This window comes from Gorilla gorilla, chromosome 11 (assembly GCF_029281585.2).
Source record: "Gorilla gorilla gorilla isolate KB3781 chromosome 11, NHGRI_mGorGor1-v2.1_pri, whole genome shotgun sequence".
NCBI classification, from domain to species: Eukaryota; Metazoa; Chordata; class Mammalia; order Primates; family Hominidae; genus Gorilla; species Gorilla gorilla.
Genome location: NC_073235.2, coordinates 64290153 through 64307504, shown reverse-complemented (window position 1 = coordinate 64307504; position 17352 = coordinate 64290153). Strand labels below are relative to the sequence as shown.

Here is a 17352-nt window from a genome sequence, read left to right as displayed (position 1 = left end):
CTGCATCACCGTTTACTGTAATTACTGCCTTCAGATTTCTTTCTGACCCATATCCCGTTATAGGATATGCTCAGGCTAGATGAGCAACTTCTAAAATCAGCAGCAATCATAGATGTTTGCAAAATTGTTGAATTAGAAATCTCTTTTTCTAGTAACATGAAAATTCTTTAGTATACCTTCACCCTTTAAGAAAAATCCTCACCTGGCTGTTTCTCGCCACTCAGCATCCTCACCTTCACGCCAACAAATCTCATCCAGTTCTGTGAAAAGGTCATGAGGAATGTGTTCCTCGTCATCATCCTCGGTTCCAAGAATAAACTGTACCCTCTGTGATGGGGTGTCTAAAAAATCAGAGACATGTATTACCATGAACATGTATTACCACGACCCTGAGCTTAAAATGTCCCAGTCACTGCCTTCAGCACCACCCCAAGCTCGCACCACCCCAAGCTCACACCTCCCCTGCTCCCCACTGCAACACTCATCCAAATCAAACTCAGGAACTAAAACCAAATTCATCATTACATGAAGTCCAGTATAATTTGGGAAAATAAATATGTAAAATGTATATATTAATGTATACATATAATAAATAATAAAATATGATTATTATTTTGGATTATTTTTAACACTCATGGAAACTATTTCTATTTCTCAGACACATATACTCATTTCTTCTCATCATATATGGTATATTTTATGGGTAATATTCAGAAGAGTAGATTATGATAAAATTCATTTATACTAAAACTATGCAGAATGTTATTCACCAAAAAAACTCCCTTGTGATCCTCCTTTGTAGTCATTCCTACCTCCCTTTTGTAGCCCCCAGCAACCACTGATCTGGTCTCTGCTGCTAGCTTTGCCTTTGCAAAATGTCATGTAAGTGGAAACACAGCATATAACCTTTTGAGACTGGCTTTATTCACTTAGCAAATGCCTTTGAGATTTTGAGATTTATCTGTCATTGTGTGTATTAGTAGTTCATTCTTTTTTATAGCTGAGTAACAGTCCATTGCAGGAATGTACCACTCTTGGCTTATGCATTCACCTGCTGGAGGACATTTGGGTTTCTAGTGCTTGGCCCAATTATAAATACAACTGCTATAAGTATTCTTGTGTAGGCTTTGGTGTAAACATAAATTTTATTTCTCTAGGGTAAATACCTAGAAGTAGGATTGCTAGTCATATGATAAGTTTACGTTCAGCTTTCTAAGACACTGCCAAACTGCTTTCCAGAATGGCTGTACCATTTTGCATTCCCAGGAGCAATGCAAGAGAGTTGCAGTTGTTCTGAATCTTCACCAGCACTTGGTATTATCAGTTGTTTTGTAGCCATTCTATGTAGTGGTATTTCACTGTGGTGTTACTTTACATTTCTATAATGGTTATTGTTGACAATTTTTCCTGAGTTTATTTGACATCCATATTTATTCTCTGGCAAAGTGTTTATGAAAACATTTTGCTTATTTTTATTGGGTTGTCTGTTCCTTACTGTCGAGTTTTGAGACTTCTTTATGCATTCTGGATACACGACATTTTTTGAACATATGATTTGCAACATTTGTCTTTTCTCCCCATTTATAGTTTGACTTTATATTCTTTTAGCAGTGTCTTTCACTGAGGAAAAGTTTTAAATTTTGATAAATTCTTATTTGTGTGTGTGTGTTATAAATTATGCTTTGGTATCAAATTTGAAAACTCTCTGCCTAAAGGTCACAAAGATTTTCTTTTGTGTTTTCTTCTAAAGTTTCGTATATTATATTTTATATCTTGAAGCTATGGTCCATTTTGAGTTAATTTTGGTATAAGATATGAGGTTTAATTCAAGGGTTTTTTTATTTTTTGCATATAGATGTTAAATTGTTCCAATATCATACCATTTATGGAAAAGACCCAAATAAAAGACACAGAAAAAGTATATTCTTCATGGTTTGTGCCGTTTTCAAAAATCAATTAGTTATATTTGTTTGGACTGTTTTTCTGGACTTTCTAAAATGTTCCATTGATTTAGGCCTATATTGCAGTCAGTCCAGGATACTACAACAAAGTACCATAGATTGAGTGGCTTATAAACAACAGAAATTTATTTCTTGCAGTTCTGAAGCCTGGATGTCTGAAATCAGCGTGCCAGCATGGTTAGGTTCTAGTGAAGGACTTATTCTGGGTTGCAAACTGCTGTTTTCTCCTTGTAATATCACATGGTAGAAAAGGCTGAGAGAGCAGGTTCATTTTATAAGGGCACTAATCCCAATCATAAGGGCTTCACCCTCATGACCTAATTTCATCCCAAAGGCCCGATCTCCTAATACCATCATATTGGGGTGAGAATATCAACCTATGAGTTTTGGGGGAACACAAACATTTAGTTCATTGCTTTGTCTATTCCTTTGAGAATACCACACTTTTTTGATTACTATAGCTTTAGAGTAATTCTTAAAGTCAGATGGTATGAGTCTCCCAACTTAGCTCTTCTTTTTCAAAACTGTTTGGCTATTCTAATCTTTTTGCCTTTTGATATACATTTTAGAACAAGTTTTTCTGTATCTACAAAATTCCCGCTTGGAATTTGATTGATATTGCACTAAATCTATGGATCAATTTAGGGAGAATAGTATCTTAAGTGTAATGATTTTTCCAACCCATGGAAACTATGTGTATCTTCATTTATTTAGGTCTTCTTTCATTTCAAAATATTTACTTCCATCAGGTTTTATAATTTCCAGAACACAGATCTTCTACCTGCTTTGTTAAATTTATACCTAGATATTTCATTTCTTGAGGCTATTACATTTTTTAATTTGTTTCCAATTTTTAATGCTAGTGTAGAGAAATGTGATTTATTTTCATGTGACCTTGTATCCTTCAACCTTATTAAACTTACTTACTATTTCTAATTTTTTTGTAGGTTCCATGGAATTTTCCAGGTAGACGATCATATATATGTGAATATGAACCATTTTATTTTTTCCTTTCCAAGCTCTTTCTCTATTTATTTATTTATTATTATACTAGCTAGAATTCCAGTATGATATTAAGTGGCAGTGGTGAGAGTGGCCATGCTTACTTTGTTCCTGGTAGCAGGGGGAAAACAGTCTTTCATGAATAAGTATGATGTCAGTTTCCCTTTGTCTGAGAATGCCTTTATTTAACCTTCATGCCTAAAGAATATGTCAGTGGATATAGAATCCTGGACTAAATGTTCTTTCAGCATTCTCAAATGCTGTTCCATTTCCTTTTAGCCCTCATGTTTCTTAATGAGAAATCTGCAATCATTGGAATCATTGTTGCATTTTTCTCTGGCCACTATTAGAATATTTTCTTTGTTTTTAGTTTTCAGAAGCTTGGTTATGACACTTTTTAATAATTTTGGGATTTGGGGTTTTGTTTTGGTGTTTGTTTATTTTAGCATTTATCCTGTGGGAACCCTGAGCTTCTTCAATGTGTAAGTTTATGGGGTTTTTTTTCTAGAAATTTTCTTTCTTCTTTTCTTTCTTTTCTTTCATTTTTCTTTCTTTCTTTCTTTCTTTCTCTCTCTCTCTTTCTTTCTTTCTTTTTCTTTCTTTTCTTTCTTTCACTCTGTCACCCACACTGGAGTGCAGTGGTGTGATCTCTGCTCACTACAATCTCTGCCTCCCAGGTTCAAATGATTCTCCTGCCTCAGCCTCCCAAGTAGCTGGGATTACAGGCATGCACCACCACACCCAGCTAATTTTTTAATTTTTAGTAGAGATGGGGTTTTGCCATGTTGGCCAGGCTGGTCTCAAACTCCTGACCTCAAGTGATCTGCCTGCCTCAGCCTCCCAAAGTGCTGGGATTACAGGCATGAGCCACCACATCTGTCTTCAATTATTTCTTCCATAGTTTTCTGTTTGTCTGTTTGCTTCATACTCTTTCTCTTCGCTTCTGATATAGTGACAGCAGAATCAACTGAGAACAGTCATCAACAATAGCCACAGCTTGTCTTGACATCATCTTTTCTCTGACTAATTTTCCCATAAATACGCCATCAGTCACGGATAAATCTAACCAACAGATGCTGGAAACAAGTTCATCCACTTTGTCTCATACATGTCTTTACTTAAGGTCACTATCAACAGGACTCAAAGCAGAAGGATGGGACCAATCTACAGTATATACCTCAACCACACTGCTGATGTATTCAGCTGCTGAACCCAACAAACTGAATAAATCCCCCAAACCATAAAGGTTTCCCTTACAAAGCCATGTGACTTTCTCCTTAAGTTTCTATATTAACCTTTCCACTTGTCCGGAGGCATTAGATCAGGTACAGCAGGATATATAAGCAATTGCACAGTCTCTTCCTTGGACCACAAGGAGGTAGCTGAGGGCAATCCTATCATCCATAAAAACCTTAGTCCACGAACTGAGGCTAAAGAAGACTGGAATTGTATCATTAATCTTTTAGATTAAATTCAGGGGCAAATTTCTTACCAATTTTTCTAATTTGATGATTACCATTGTAGGGATAACTGCCTGTAGGGCACACAAAACTAATAAATCAATTATCCCTCCAGGAAGCTCATCCTCATAGCCAAGTGTAGATTTTGGAGTTCTCTCTGAAATCGTCTGAAGCTTACATAATCTACTGGTGGTGTTTGCTTAAACATTCAAAGGTCTCTTATGACCATCCCTGTGGTTCAAGTCACTATATTTTTGATAGGGAGGGAAAATAATGCACGATTTGGACATAAGACATGCAATCTTGGCTGGGCGCAGTGGCTCATGCCTGTAATCCCAGCACTTTGGGAGGCCGAGGTGGACGGATCATGAGGTCAGGAGTTCAAGACCAGCCTGGCCAGCATGGTGAAATCCCATCTCTACTAAAAATACAAAAAATTAGCTGGGCATGGTGGCACATGCTTGTAGTCTCAGATACTCAGGAGACCGAGGCAGAAGAATTGCTTGAAGCCGGCAGGTGGGGGTTGCAGTGAGCCAAGATTGCACTATTGCTCTCCAGCCTGTGTGACAGAGCAAGACTCCGTCTCAAAAAAAAAAAAAAAGACATATAGTCTTAAGGGTTCACACAATGGTCCTAGAAAGAACATGTTATTTACGATGACTGTGACCCCAAAAATGGACCGATGTCAGTTAGAAGAAACAGGTTGGCAATGTCTCCAACAGGGCCTCCAGGCCAGCTAGTTGGCCTTGGGGTTCTCAGTTCAGTTCAGATAATTGAGATTATCCCTGTTTTTTAGAGAAACTGCTTGGGGACAGTCAGTCCAATCTGATCTATTTATCCATGCAAGCCACTACATGGCATTCATCCACCCCATGGAATGAGTGATTGATGGTTATAGAAAGAGGGGTAAAGAAGACACCCAAAGGTGTTAATAGGTTTTGTGTGTGTGTGTGTGTGTGTGTGTGTGTGTGCGTGTGTGTGTGTAGGCGATAAAGGATCTTTCCCTGATGTTTCTAATAAACTTCTCCTCAAGGTTAAAAGCAATGATGATCAAAATGCAGGCAGAGACATCTGATGAAGAATGTTAAGCCAGCAGGAAATTACATTTAAAGCATTTACCACAGTTTGAGAGACTCACACCAAGGACTTTTCTTTATGTGGGAGGCTCCAGGGGAAGTTCTGAAAGATCATTGATTTTATTCCTGCACCTGAAATGCAGAGTGTGTTCCATTCTGGTAGCTATAATTTCACTTTTTTTCTAACCATCCTCTATCATACCCAAACCTTTTGTTGGGAAGGGTCAGAATAAGGGAGAAAAGGGCATTTTTATAAAATTTACAGAGACTCATTATGTCCCCTACATTAATGGTACATTTGGGCAATTGTAGGGGGTCTTGGCAAGCTGTGTATTCAACTAAATGGTTACTACTCTTACAATGTAGGACCAAATGAAGCCAACAAGCATATCCAGTTAGCTATACAAGAATTAAATCAAAATTCCTGAGGCCTCCCTTTAGCTGGACTACCATTTGGAGGATGTACCAATCAGGCTGGCCTGAGGTTTCTGTAATAAGAAAGAATAACGCATTATGCCCAGAAATGGTCATGGTGGAACACTGATTTTTCAATATAAGTTTATATAAAATCTTAACCCTTTCATCTTGATTATTATCCACATAGAGGCTGAGAGGAGATGATCAGTTTCTGCAGAAGCCACATTCAGTGACCAAACCATCTTACTTATATGTGTGCACCAGAAGGAGGTGAGAGAGGCAGAGTTGGAAACTTTTTTTAATTTTTGAAGAAGCCCTTCCAACATTTAACAATACCAGATGCCGATGGATGATAGGAAATGTGGAAGGTCTATCACATACCTTGATTATCAGCCAATTGTTGTATGGCTTTGGGGATTAAAAAGTGCATGACTCTCTGACTGTGAATGGTTCAGAAATCTGAATACATAACATAGATTAGTTTCAAGGGTCACATGGTGCGTCTAGAATAAACTAATTGGCTGTAACAGCAACAACATCCTCAGACTAGATAGATGTGCCTGCTGCCCTACTATCAATACAACATTTATTAAGTTCTGGCCTGGTTCCAACATAAGGGTGAAAGAACTTTTCTAGAACTTCAGGCTGACCACAAGAATTTATCTAAATTTCTTTGATGACCTTTTCATTCTCCAGGGGGTCACTTATATTAGCATTATGAAACCAATCTGGGGCTGTAAGAGTGCAATAGTAATTAATACCTCATCTATAGTTTCCCCTTGATTTTGTCTCTTCCAGAGAAATCTCCATAAAAGGGCCAAAGTTATTTTACAGCAGATAGAACCTATTACAGAAAATTCCAAGACTTTCTACTGTCATCTCCAGATGGATTACAAGTTGGCATGATGGTAGGAGAGTCTGAGCAAAAAAGATATCCCAGTTTTGGCCATTCTTCTATTACCAACATTCCATGACCCACCTCACTCATTTTCCAAGAAAATCAGCCAAAGTTCTAATAATTTGCCTGGTTTCTGTACATAATAGTCATAAATTTTCCTCTCATGCTCACTGTAGGTATGTATCTCTAAAACTGTTGTCTGAAAGAAAATGCGGCCGGGCGCGGTGGCTCACGCCTGTAATCCCAACACTGCACTTTGGGAGACTGAGGCGGGTGGATCACGAGGTCAGGAGATCGAGACCATCCTGGCTAACACGGTGAAACCCTGTCTCCACTAAAAATACAAAAAATTAGCCAGGCGTGGTGGCAGGCGCCTGTAATCCCAGCTATTCGGGAGGCAGAGGCAGAAGAATGGCGTGAACCCGGGAGGCGGAGCTTGCAGTAAACTGAGATCGCGCCACTGCACTCCAGCCTGGGCGACAGAGTGAGACTCTGTCTGAAAAACAAAACAAAACAAAACAAAACAACAACAACAAAAAAAGAAAATGCAAACTTGTTCCTCTCTCCCCACCCCACAGCCCAAATGAATCTAAGTACTAATTGTTACAATAGGTGAACCTGAGACTACTGCCAGACTGTAATCTCCCTGCCTAAAGGACAATTAAAACATATCTATTGCCTGGTTCTCAGCTTGCAACTACCTCCCCAAATCCTCCTCATTAATGAGCAATAGAGTAGAAGAATATTTATTGCTCTGCTTACTAGACAATTTGGTCCACAAGTTTGCTACCAATACCAACGGACTTCTTTCAAAGTCTATTAATTAGCTGTGAGGCCATCATCCTTCTTTCTCCAAAAGCCATGTCTCTGTCAGTATCCCTTCCTCACTGCCAAAACTGCCAAGAATTGTGAAGGGTATCAGCATTTGCCCTGCCAGTTTTATGGATGCTAGCAAAAGCCATGAGACTCTTGAGTCAGAGACAAAAGACGGTTTATTATGCACAGAATAGTAGTACCTAGAGTATCATCATTTGTGTTGCATTCTGAGCCCCAACTCCCACAGAAGGGTGTGCAAAGGGCCAGGAGATGCTGCACATGTAGCAGGATGTGTGACAGGGGAGAACCAAGGTAAGGAACTCAAGTCTTTCATAATGGACAATAATCCTCACTGATTGTTGCCCCATAAGGAGACATTATCTTTACTGTATAAAGATAAAAAACCTACCATTTGCTCCAGAGAGAGACACTATCTATATCTTCCTAGTGTGTTCACGATACAAACATACTTGTAAAGACAGACAGGCACAAAGGCACTTAGTGCCTTTGCCCAAAAGATGTTTGGGAACATAAGGGATACATGGAGATTTGTCTCCCAACAGCCATCTTCATGTTCTGATCACTCTCAGAAAAAGAAAGAAAAATCTTTGAATTAAAAGTTTTTGTTGAAATTGAAACTTCTTTGTGAACCTTTTCACCACCTTCCTACCTCTAAATATTCCCGATTTTATTTGCCCATTCTTCAATGCATTCTTTGAGGGGGAAAAAAGAATTCTTGGGATTTTGCTTTCATTATTTCCTTTTTCATTATATTTTGTACAGATTATATGATTTTTACCTAGAAATCTTTACTAGGTTTTAAAAAGAAAATCCACACTATTCCTATATGGCAGCAAAAACTATTAGTCTAGCCAGAAAAAAATTCATTTACCTTAGAAGAAAAATATAAGATTAGGAATAAATCCAGCAAAATTATGTAGTATATTTGTGATAAAAATGATAAAACTTTATTGAATGATGAGGAAGGCTTAGTCATAAAAAAAAATCATGAATTCAATGTTAGTTCAATGAAACATCTGGTATGTTTTAAACTTTTTAAAACACAAAAGAATGAGTAAATCAATAACAGCTATAGGGCAATTACTGAAATTTATAATATTAATCATTTCATATATGAAAATAAACCAATTAATAAGTTATTGAAATAATTAGGTTACAACTAAGTCATAATTGAGAGTATTTCAGAGGGCAAAGGTGAAAAATAAACACACAATGGTAATATAATGTCATATTTCTGTGTAAATAAATATCTGTGGTAACTCTTGCCTAACTCATTAGCCTCATCTTCTGCCAGTCTTTCCCTTGCTATTACAGTCTAGGTACATTAGCCTTCTTTAAGACTCTTAAAAATATCATGCTCTTCCCTACCTCAGAATCTTGTAGCTGTCTTAGACATCTACTCTCTGCTTAAATGTAGTATACTTTGGCACACCTACCTAATCATCTTTGTAAAACAGACATATGAACACATACATATCCACATCTAAGCATATTCATATACAAACAAATCAGGCACCTGTTATCCTAACCTATAGCACCCTACATCTCTTGATCTACTTATCACAATTGCAACTAATAATTAATTGTGCAATAATTGATTTTGCATCTATCTCTTTGCTAGAATGGATGAAATATAAAGGCAGAAACCATGTTTGTTTTATTCACTGCTATATCCTCAGTAAATATCAAAGGTTTAACAAATATTAATTTATTTAAAAGATGAAACCAAGATGTATTTTGTACAATTTTGGCTTTGTTTTTAAATTTTATCTTGTTGTATGAACTTTATGCATAGCTTTCTGGGTAAAGTAGGGTAATAAAATATATCTCATCAACATGTCAGCTTGTTTGTTTCTGGGTTTTTTTTAAAAACAGAAAATAAGACTGCTCAAAGTTTCCAGTCTTATTCTGTAACTGTAATTACAATAACAGGAAAAAAAAACACCTCACAACTACCTTAAGAGTAGCTACAAGTTCAGAGTATATCCATCAATATGAAAGGTAACCTTAGCCTATTAAACTAAATATAACGCTGGCATGTAATGAAAATGGATGGAAAAATTGTAAAAATGTTTGGATTAATATTTCAAACTGCCATTGTATAAGAAATAGTATTAGTTAACTGCATTAAAGAGGAAAATAGATTCTTAAAGTAAATCAGATAAGAATAGATGTGGTTATTAAAATATAGGGAAACATATTCTTTACTAAGCTCAATAAAACTGCCCTGGTTGTTGTTATTTTTTTTTTTTTGCTTTAGTTCCTACAATATGCATTCCTTGGGAGCTGAAATGTGCAGAGCACTTAGCACACTTATGTCAATTTTTAAATCCATATTCTATAGAAAGAAATTGGTATGGTTGGGCTGTGTCCTCACCCAAATCTCATCTTGAATTTTAGCTCCCATAATTCTTATGTGTTGTGGCAGAGACCCAGTGAGAGATAATTGAATCATGGGGACAGTTTCCCCATACTGTTCGCGTGGTAGTGAATAAGTCTCATGAGATCTGATGGTTTTATAAGCGGAAACCCCTTTTGCTTGGCTCTCATTCTCTCTTGTCTGCTGCCACGTAAGATGTGCCTTCCTTTTGCCTCCCGCCATGATTGTGAGGCCTCCTCAGCCATATGGAACTGTGATCCATTAAACATCTTTTTCTTTATAAATTACCCAGTCTCAGGTATGTCTTTATCAGCAGCATGAAAACAGACTAATACATAAATATAGAAAAAAAGTAAAATATCCTCAAATAATATATTTACAGAACATGAGAAAACATTCCCTTATTATTCAAGTGGAATGAAATTACTGCAAATACTATAAAAAACAAAGTGGAATAATTTAGATGAATTATAAGTTCAATTATATTGAGATTCATGAGAATCCATGACAATTTTGCTATCTTATTAGCCAAGAGGGTCCTTTAACTCAGCAACTAATTAAATGATGGCAAGCAAAGAAGTTGCAGTTCAAAAAAATGTGAGGCTGATTTCTTCCTAGATTTATTGAGCAAATAAAGTATCTTTTAAAAAAACAACATACTGCAGTCTTCAGCCTGGCTGTACTTTGATTAGTTGCTTGGTCAATTCATTAACTGTAGGATAGTATCTATTCCATTTCACATAAATGCTATACCATATTTATTGTTCTTAAATTGCTTATAATCTGGTTTTAAAAATGAGAAGAATACATAATAACAGACAATGTAAGACAATAATAATTAAGCACTAACATGTCTGGTTCTTAGTGCTATAAGGGTAAAGAGGTGTAAAAACAAATGAAGGCTACACGGTCAAGGAGGTTTTCACAAGAAGAGGTGGGATTAAGTCAGGCCACACCAGCATTAAGGACATAATATTTTTGACTATATGGTAAAAGAAAAAGATCCAGGATTACTGAGACAAAATTAATGGTTTGGTTTAGGCAATGGATTTAGAAATATAATAATATAGAAATAGAATAATTCTAATAGAATTATTCTAATAGAATAATTAGAAATAGAATAATGCAAGAAAATATCTCAGTAGCTGAAGTTCAAGATGAAATCCCAGGTCTGAAATCCACTGCATGCTCTAGAGAGGGATTTGATGCAGATGTAGATTATATACATATATATATGAATTAGAATTAAAACCAAGGAAAAGCTGGAATCCAGCCAAACCTGAAGCATTAAGATCCCGGGTAAGCAGTAAAACAATAGCCAGCTTGTCTGAATCAAACAAGGATGAAAAAATACCAGAGAGAAGAAAAGCAAAAATTCCAATACTAGGGAACCAGAAAGAGTCCTTTCCTATGCATGTATATATAATATATGGTAAATAATATGTATATATTTATACATACAAATAAAAATAAGCATATATAAAATTATACTACATATTTAAAATATATAGAGATATATAACATTTTAAATGAGGATTATATCTTTAATAATTGATGATTGGTTGAAATTAGTGTGGACCAAACTGGAAGCAGTCAATACCAAAAATTCAAAAGCTCAAGAAAAAAACAGTAATTTAGTTTTGTAAGCAAATCCAAGGGTCGGTAGTACAAAAATGAAATTCCAAAAAGCAGATCTGCAGGCAGAAGTAAAGGAACAAGTGAGTCATAAATACTGTTTTGTAAGAATTTAATAAAATACAATAACTAGGTTTATCACACTAGTTTGCATCATGTAATGAGCACAAGTCCAAATGCGCAGGCTTTGTCTAACAAAGTGGTTCCATCATAGGAAAACTGGAGTGAAATAGAATATCTCATTAAAGGGAAACTTGGTTGCAAGACAGGAATATGGATAACAGAAAGAAGCAAAGAAATAATAGCACTGGAGAGCTGGGGACCAAAGTCAGAGTAAACCCAGGAGTAAGACGCTAGCAATGGTGAATAAGCAATGTACTGATATTGGGCTCCTTATATTTCTACCTGCCAGAATTAGTCTCCCAGAAGATTGGACCAAGCCCCAAAAGAGGAAATTATAGATGTAAAAATACTTTTCAAGCAATAAAGAATCACATAAATATGGGCCAGGCGCGGGGGCTCACGCCTGTAATCCCAGCACTTTGGGAGGCCGAGAAGGGCGGATCATGAGGTCAGGAGATCGAGACCATCCTGGCTAACATGGCGAAACCCCGTCTCTACTAAAAATACAAAAAATTAGCCGGCCTGGTGGCGGGCGTGCCTGTAGTCCCAGCTACTCGGAAGGCTGTGGCAGGAGAATGGTGTGAACCCAGGAGGCGGAGCTTGCAGTGAGCCGAGATCGCGCGCCACTGCACTCCAGCCTGGTTGACAGAGCGAGACTCCGTCTCAAAAAAAAAAAAAAAAAAAAAAAAAAAGAATCACATAAATATTACTGATGATTATATTAGAGATAGGGGGTGATGGTTATAATGATGATCTAGAATTACCTACCAGAAATAGAGAGCTTTACAAATTCAAGCAGGTAGAATAATCATGCCATTAATTAAAAGAGAGTTGTCAGAATGAGAGCCAGCATTGTAGGTTGGGTGCTCCAAAGATAACTTTTGCATATGCTAACTTTGAGGTGACTAAGGGACCATCATATGAAGAAGGTCATAAGGCAGTTGGAGATTTGAATTTGGATTCTGGAAGAGAGAGCAGAGACAGAGATAGAGACATAGATAACATTTAACTAAAGATATCACATGATTACAATGATGATGATGACTCAAAATGAAAGTCTTGAGAGAGAAGAAGACTCAACACTGGAGAAGTAATAAGGTTTAAGATTTGGCAGAAGGAAAATAAGTTAACAAAAGAATCGGAAAAGGAATAAATATGTAAAAGGATTAATACATTACACAAACATATAATGAACACCTTTCTTTTGTTAGATACCATACTAAGTAGTGAATAAGACACATATAAACAGAAAAAAAGCCTCTGCCTTCATGGAACATACATCTCACGGAGAGAGTAGTATAACCAGGAACAAAGTAGAAAAGAATTTAAAAAGAATAAGAAGTCAATAATGTTGGATGTTGTAGGGTGGTCAATGAGAACTGTGTTAAGAGAAAGAAGATCTGGCTAGCCTAATTTTCAATAGCACTGGAATTCCAAAGAACATTTATTACTGTTATAATCAGAAATAGACAAATAAGGTATTTCCATTTGGAATATGGACTATATTTTCAACAAATAATTAGTTAAGAAAATCAAATTTAAATCATTATGCTATCTGAGGAAAGCCCTTGTAGAATCATAACTGGAAACAACAAATTCCTTAGCAAACTTCTATCTTTGCATTATTAGCTATATTACTTATATTGCCTTAATAACTCACATACTAATTAACCAGGGCTTAAAGAGATAGTTCCTAATAATCAGTGAAAATGCTCTCCTTTTGCAGGCCCTCTCCAAAAGCACTCTATTTTTTAGACCCTTTCTGGACAATATTTTATAAATATGTTGAGAATATATATTTATCATGCCAGCATTACAAGTACAATGACAGAAGTGAATTGAAAAACTTCCATTTTAATATGTGATCTTGCTGTCATGAAGTACACAAGCCTTGGTTACTATGACATTCAGCTTAAGAGAACAGATTCACAAAATGCTTACCATTGTGCATTTCTGAATCACAGACACTTTTCTTCCTCTTTATCTTTGTTATAGTTCAGATGAATCCATATTCAGATAATCTATCTTATGAAATTATGACAAGTTTGGTAGTTCTGTTCCAAATTTATGTCTCCAGTCTCCTTGAAGCTCAATAATATTTTCCATTTTTAGTTGAACTTTAAAATTGTGTTCATAGTATTTGAATGTCATGCACAATCTATTCATTGAAATTTCTAGATTTTAATTCATTTACATAATTGAAATAATATAATATTATCAATTCTAATTAGTAATTTCATTACAGGGTAATAGATTGATAAAATGAATGCTTCAGATGAAGCACCAAGAACAGATATTTATTTCCACATGGGATATAAGATTATATGCAGAATTTGCAAACCATGCTCTAAAAACCTAGTTACATGACTCTAATTTTTCACCCACACAGAGGCTATAAAGGATCATGAGATGAAACAGACACATTTTAGAGTTCTTCGGAAAGAGCTGTAACATGAGTCTGACATTTACTTATTCTCCTTAAAAGGGATGGCAGTAGGGGTATGATTCTTACCTGAGAAACATAAAGTCAGCCTAGCTGCTGATGGCTGACATTGCTGCATTCAATAACACACACTTTCAGTATTTACCACAGCACTCAATCTGAGTGTGTGTGTGTCTTCTGTGAATCATACATAAGCCACACACATGAGAGGGGAGCGGGGAGAAGAGAGAGAGAGGGTGTGGAATATAGAGTCATCTTGGGCTGCCACAGAGCACTGAGAATATTTCAGCAGAGAGACTCTATCATTATAACTGAATGCCTAGGGGATGAAGAGGAATAAATAGTAAGGCAGAAAAGAGTGCAGGTGAGAAAACCTCCAGGAGAGAATGAATAAACTCAAATTCTTGCTAAGCCTAAAGAGTGTGACATTAACTTGCCACAGTAGCAGTGAAGTAAGAACTTTCCTGCTTTACCTCCATTAGAGAGATAAGAAACTAGAGCTAGGAAGATGATGGAGCATCTACAGGAAGATGTTCAAGGTAGAAAAGAAAAAAAAGCAACTACAGTTGACTCTTGAATAACACAGGTCTTAAAGGTGCTGATCTCCCACACAGCTGAAAATCTGTATATAACTTTTGACTCCCTCAAAACTTAACTACTAATAGCCTACTGTTGACCAGGAGCCTTAATGATAACATAGTCAATTAACACATAATGTGTATATTATGTGTATTATGTACTGTATTTTTACAATAAACTGGAGAAAACAAGAAAATCACAAAGAAGAGAAAATATATTTACTACTCATTAAGTGAAAATGGATTATATAAAGGACTTGATCCTCATTGTCTTCATGTTGAGTATGCTGAGGAGAAGGAAGAGGAGGGGTTGGTCTTGCTATCTCAGGAGTGGCAGAGGCAGAAAAGGTAGAAGGGGAGGCAAGAGAGGCAGACACACTTGATGTAACTTTATGGAAATACATTGTAATTTCGGACCTTTTCGCTTTTTCATTTCTCTAAAACTGTTTCCATGAGATGCGATCCTTCTTCCATCATTTATTTTAGTTTCAGTGCACATATTATAGAAGGGTCCATGTTGTAAAAAAAGTTGAACCTAGTCTTGAATAATTGTAACTCTTCCGCCAGATTGTCTAATGTGAATTTGTTTTCTGGCACTGCTTTTTCAATGTTTTCTTCCTTATCTTCTGGCACTGGTTTAGAAATACTCATCTTCATCAAGTCATCTTCTATTAATTCGTCTGACATGGTTTCTGTTTGCTCTTGAGTTTCTCCAAGATCCATATCCTGATACCTTTTACCCCCACCTTTTTCGCCATATTCACAATCTGTTTCATAATTTCCTTGATTGGCTGTGTTGTAAATCTTGTGATGTCATGCACACTGGAACACAGTTTTCTCCAGCAGGAATTTGTGGTTTCAAGCTTGATGGCTTTCATGGATTTTTCTGTAGCAATGAAGGCATCTTTAATGGTGTAATTCATCCAGAGTTTCATGATGTCTTCTCTATTGGGGTTCTCTTCCACAGCATTGACGATGCTTTCCATAGGGTACCATGTGTAATGAACCTTAAAGGTCCTTACAAAACCTGATCTAGAAGCTGATTACAAGTATTGTGTTTTGGGGCAAGTAGATCACTTTAACACCTTCATGAACATTAGCTCCTGGGTTTCTACACGGCCAGAGGCATTGTCCAACACTGAAAGGATTTTCAAAGGCATTTCCTTACCGGTAAGGTACTTCCTGACTTCGGGGACAAAGCATCGATAGAACCAAACTAGAAAAAGGATTCTCATTGTCCAGGCCTTTTAGTACAACCAAGAGACTGGCAGGCAGTATTCATCTTTTCCTTTCAAGGATCTAGGGTTTGTAGTTTTATAGATAAGTGTAGTCTTGATCATAAACCTGGCGGCATTTGCAAAAAACAGTAGAGTTAGCCTATTCCTTTCTGCTTTAAATACTGATGTTCTCTTCCTTTGTGGCATTTCCCCCCCAGAATTGGGCACTTTCGTCTGCTTTAAAAACCTATTCAAGCAGATATCCTTTCTCTTACAAAAATCATAAATGAAAGAAAATACACTTACAGTACTTTACTGTATTTGTTGATAAGTTTCTGCATCTTTTTATGTTATCTGCCTGAAACGGTAGGCAACCACTGCTGCAAACCTCAATCTGCAGTACATGTCAAGCAATTCAACTTCGTCTTGTAATGTTATGACTTTTCTCTGCTTCTTGGGAGCACTTCGAGCATCACTGTGGCACTTCATATGGGTTCCATGGTTATATTCAAGGTTCACAATATTATACTAAACATGATGAAAAATATGTGAGAACCATGAGAGATCATTCTTTTTACGGCAATATGCTGTTTACTGAAGAGATGAACTGCTCAGGTAGACATGATTAGCATCACAAGGTGTTTTAAGTGGATACTGGAAACACTTGCACTCACACAATAGCAACAGCAAGTGGCTACAACATTATTATGGTAGTACATTAAGTACAACAGTAAACTGTATGCAGTTATGATTTAATACTGCATTTTTTGCACTTGTTTACATTTCTCTCAGTTGCCAATGACACCATGCCAGTCTATAAGTGTTTGTGTACATAAGGCCTGATAAATTTCAACTTTTATAATAGATTTGTGTAGATTTTATGGTAGTATGTGATACAATAGACTAGTATCTACCTATATGTTATGCATTCATGACACACTTTTTTCCTAATTTTTTTATATTTCTAGGCTATGCAGTTTATCTGTGAGTTTTTTCAAAATGTCACAAATCTAAAAAAAAGTATATATAGATACACACAATTTTTTTTTGAGACAGTTTCTTTCTGCCATCCAGGCTGGAATGCAGTGGCACTGTCTCGGCTCACTGCAGCCTCCACCTCCTGGGTTCAAGCAGTTCTCCTGCCCCAGGCTCCCAAATAGCTGGGACTACAGGTGCACATCACCATGTCTAACTAATTTTTGTATTTTTAGCAGAGAGGAGGTTTTGCCATGTTGGCCATGATGGTCTCCAACTCCTGGCCTCAAGTGATCTGCGTTTCTTGGCCTCCCAAAAGGCTGGGATTACAGGCATGAGCCACTGCGCCT

At 36.6% G+C, this 17352-nt stretch overlaps 1 protein-coding gene across 8 annotated transcripts in view; it reads right to left on the bottom strand.

Moving 5' to 3' along the window:
* SLC4A10 (solute carrier family 4 member 10) overlaps positions 1-17352 on the bottom strand; it is a 360081-nt gene that overhangs the window by 144451 nt on the left and 198278 nt on the right. For all 8 annotated transcript variants that reach the window (XM_031008812.3, XM_031008814.3, XM_004032704.5 and 5 more), the window contains one exon: positions 203-341. In XM_031008812.3, coding sequence (XP_030864672.1) covers positions 203-341 — 139 coding nt within the window. The remainder of the gene's footprint in view (positions 1-202; positions 342-17352) is intronic.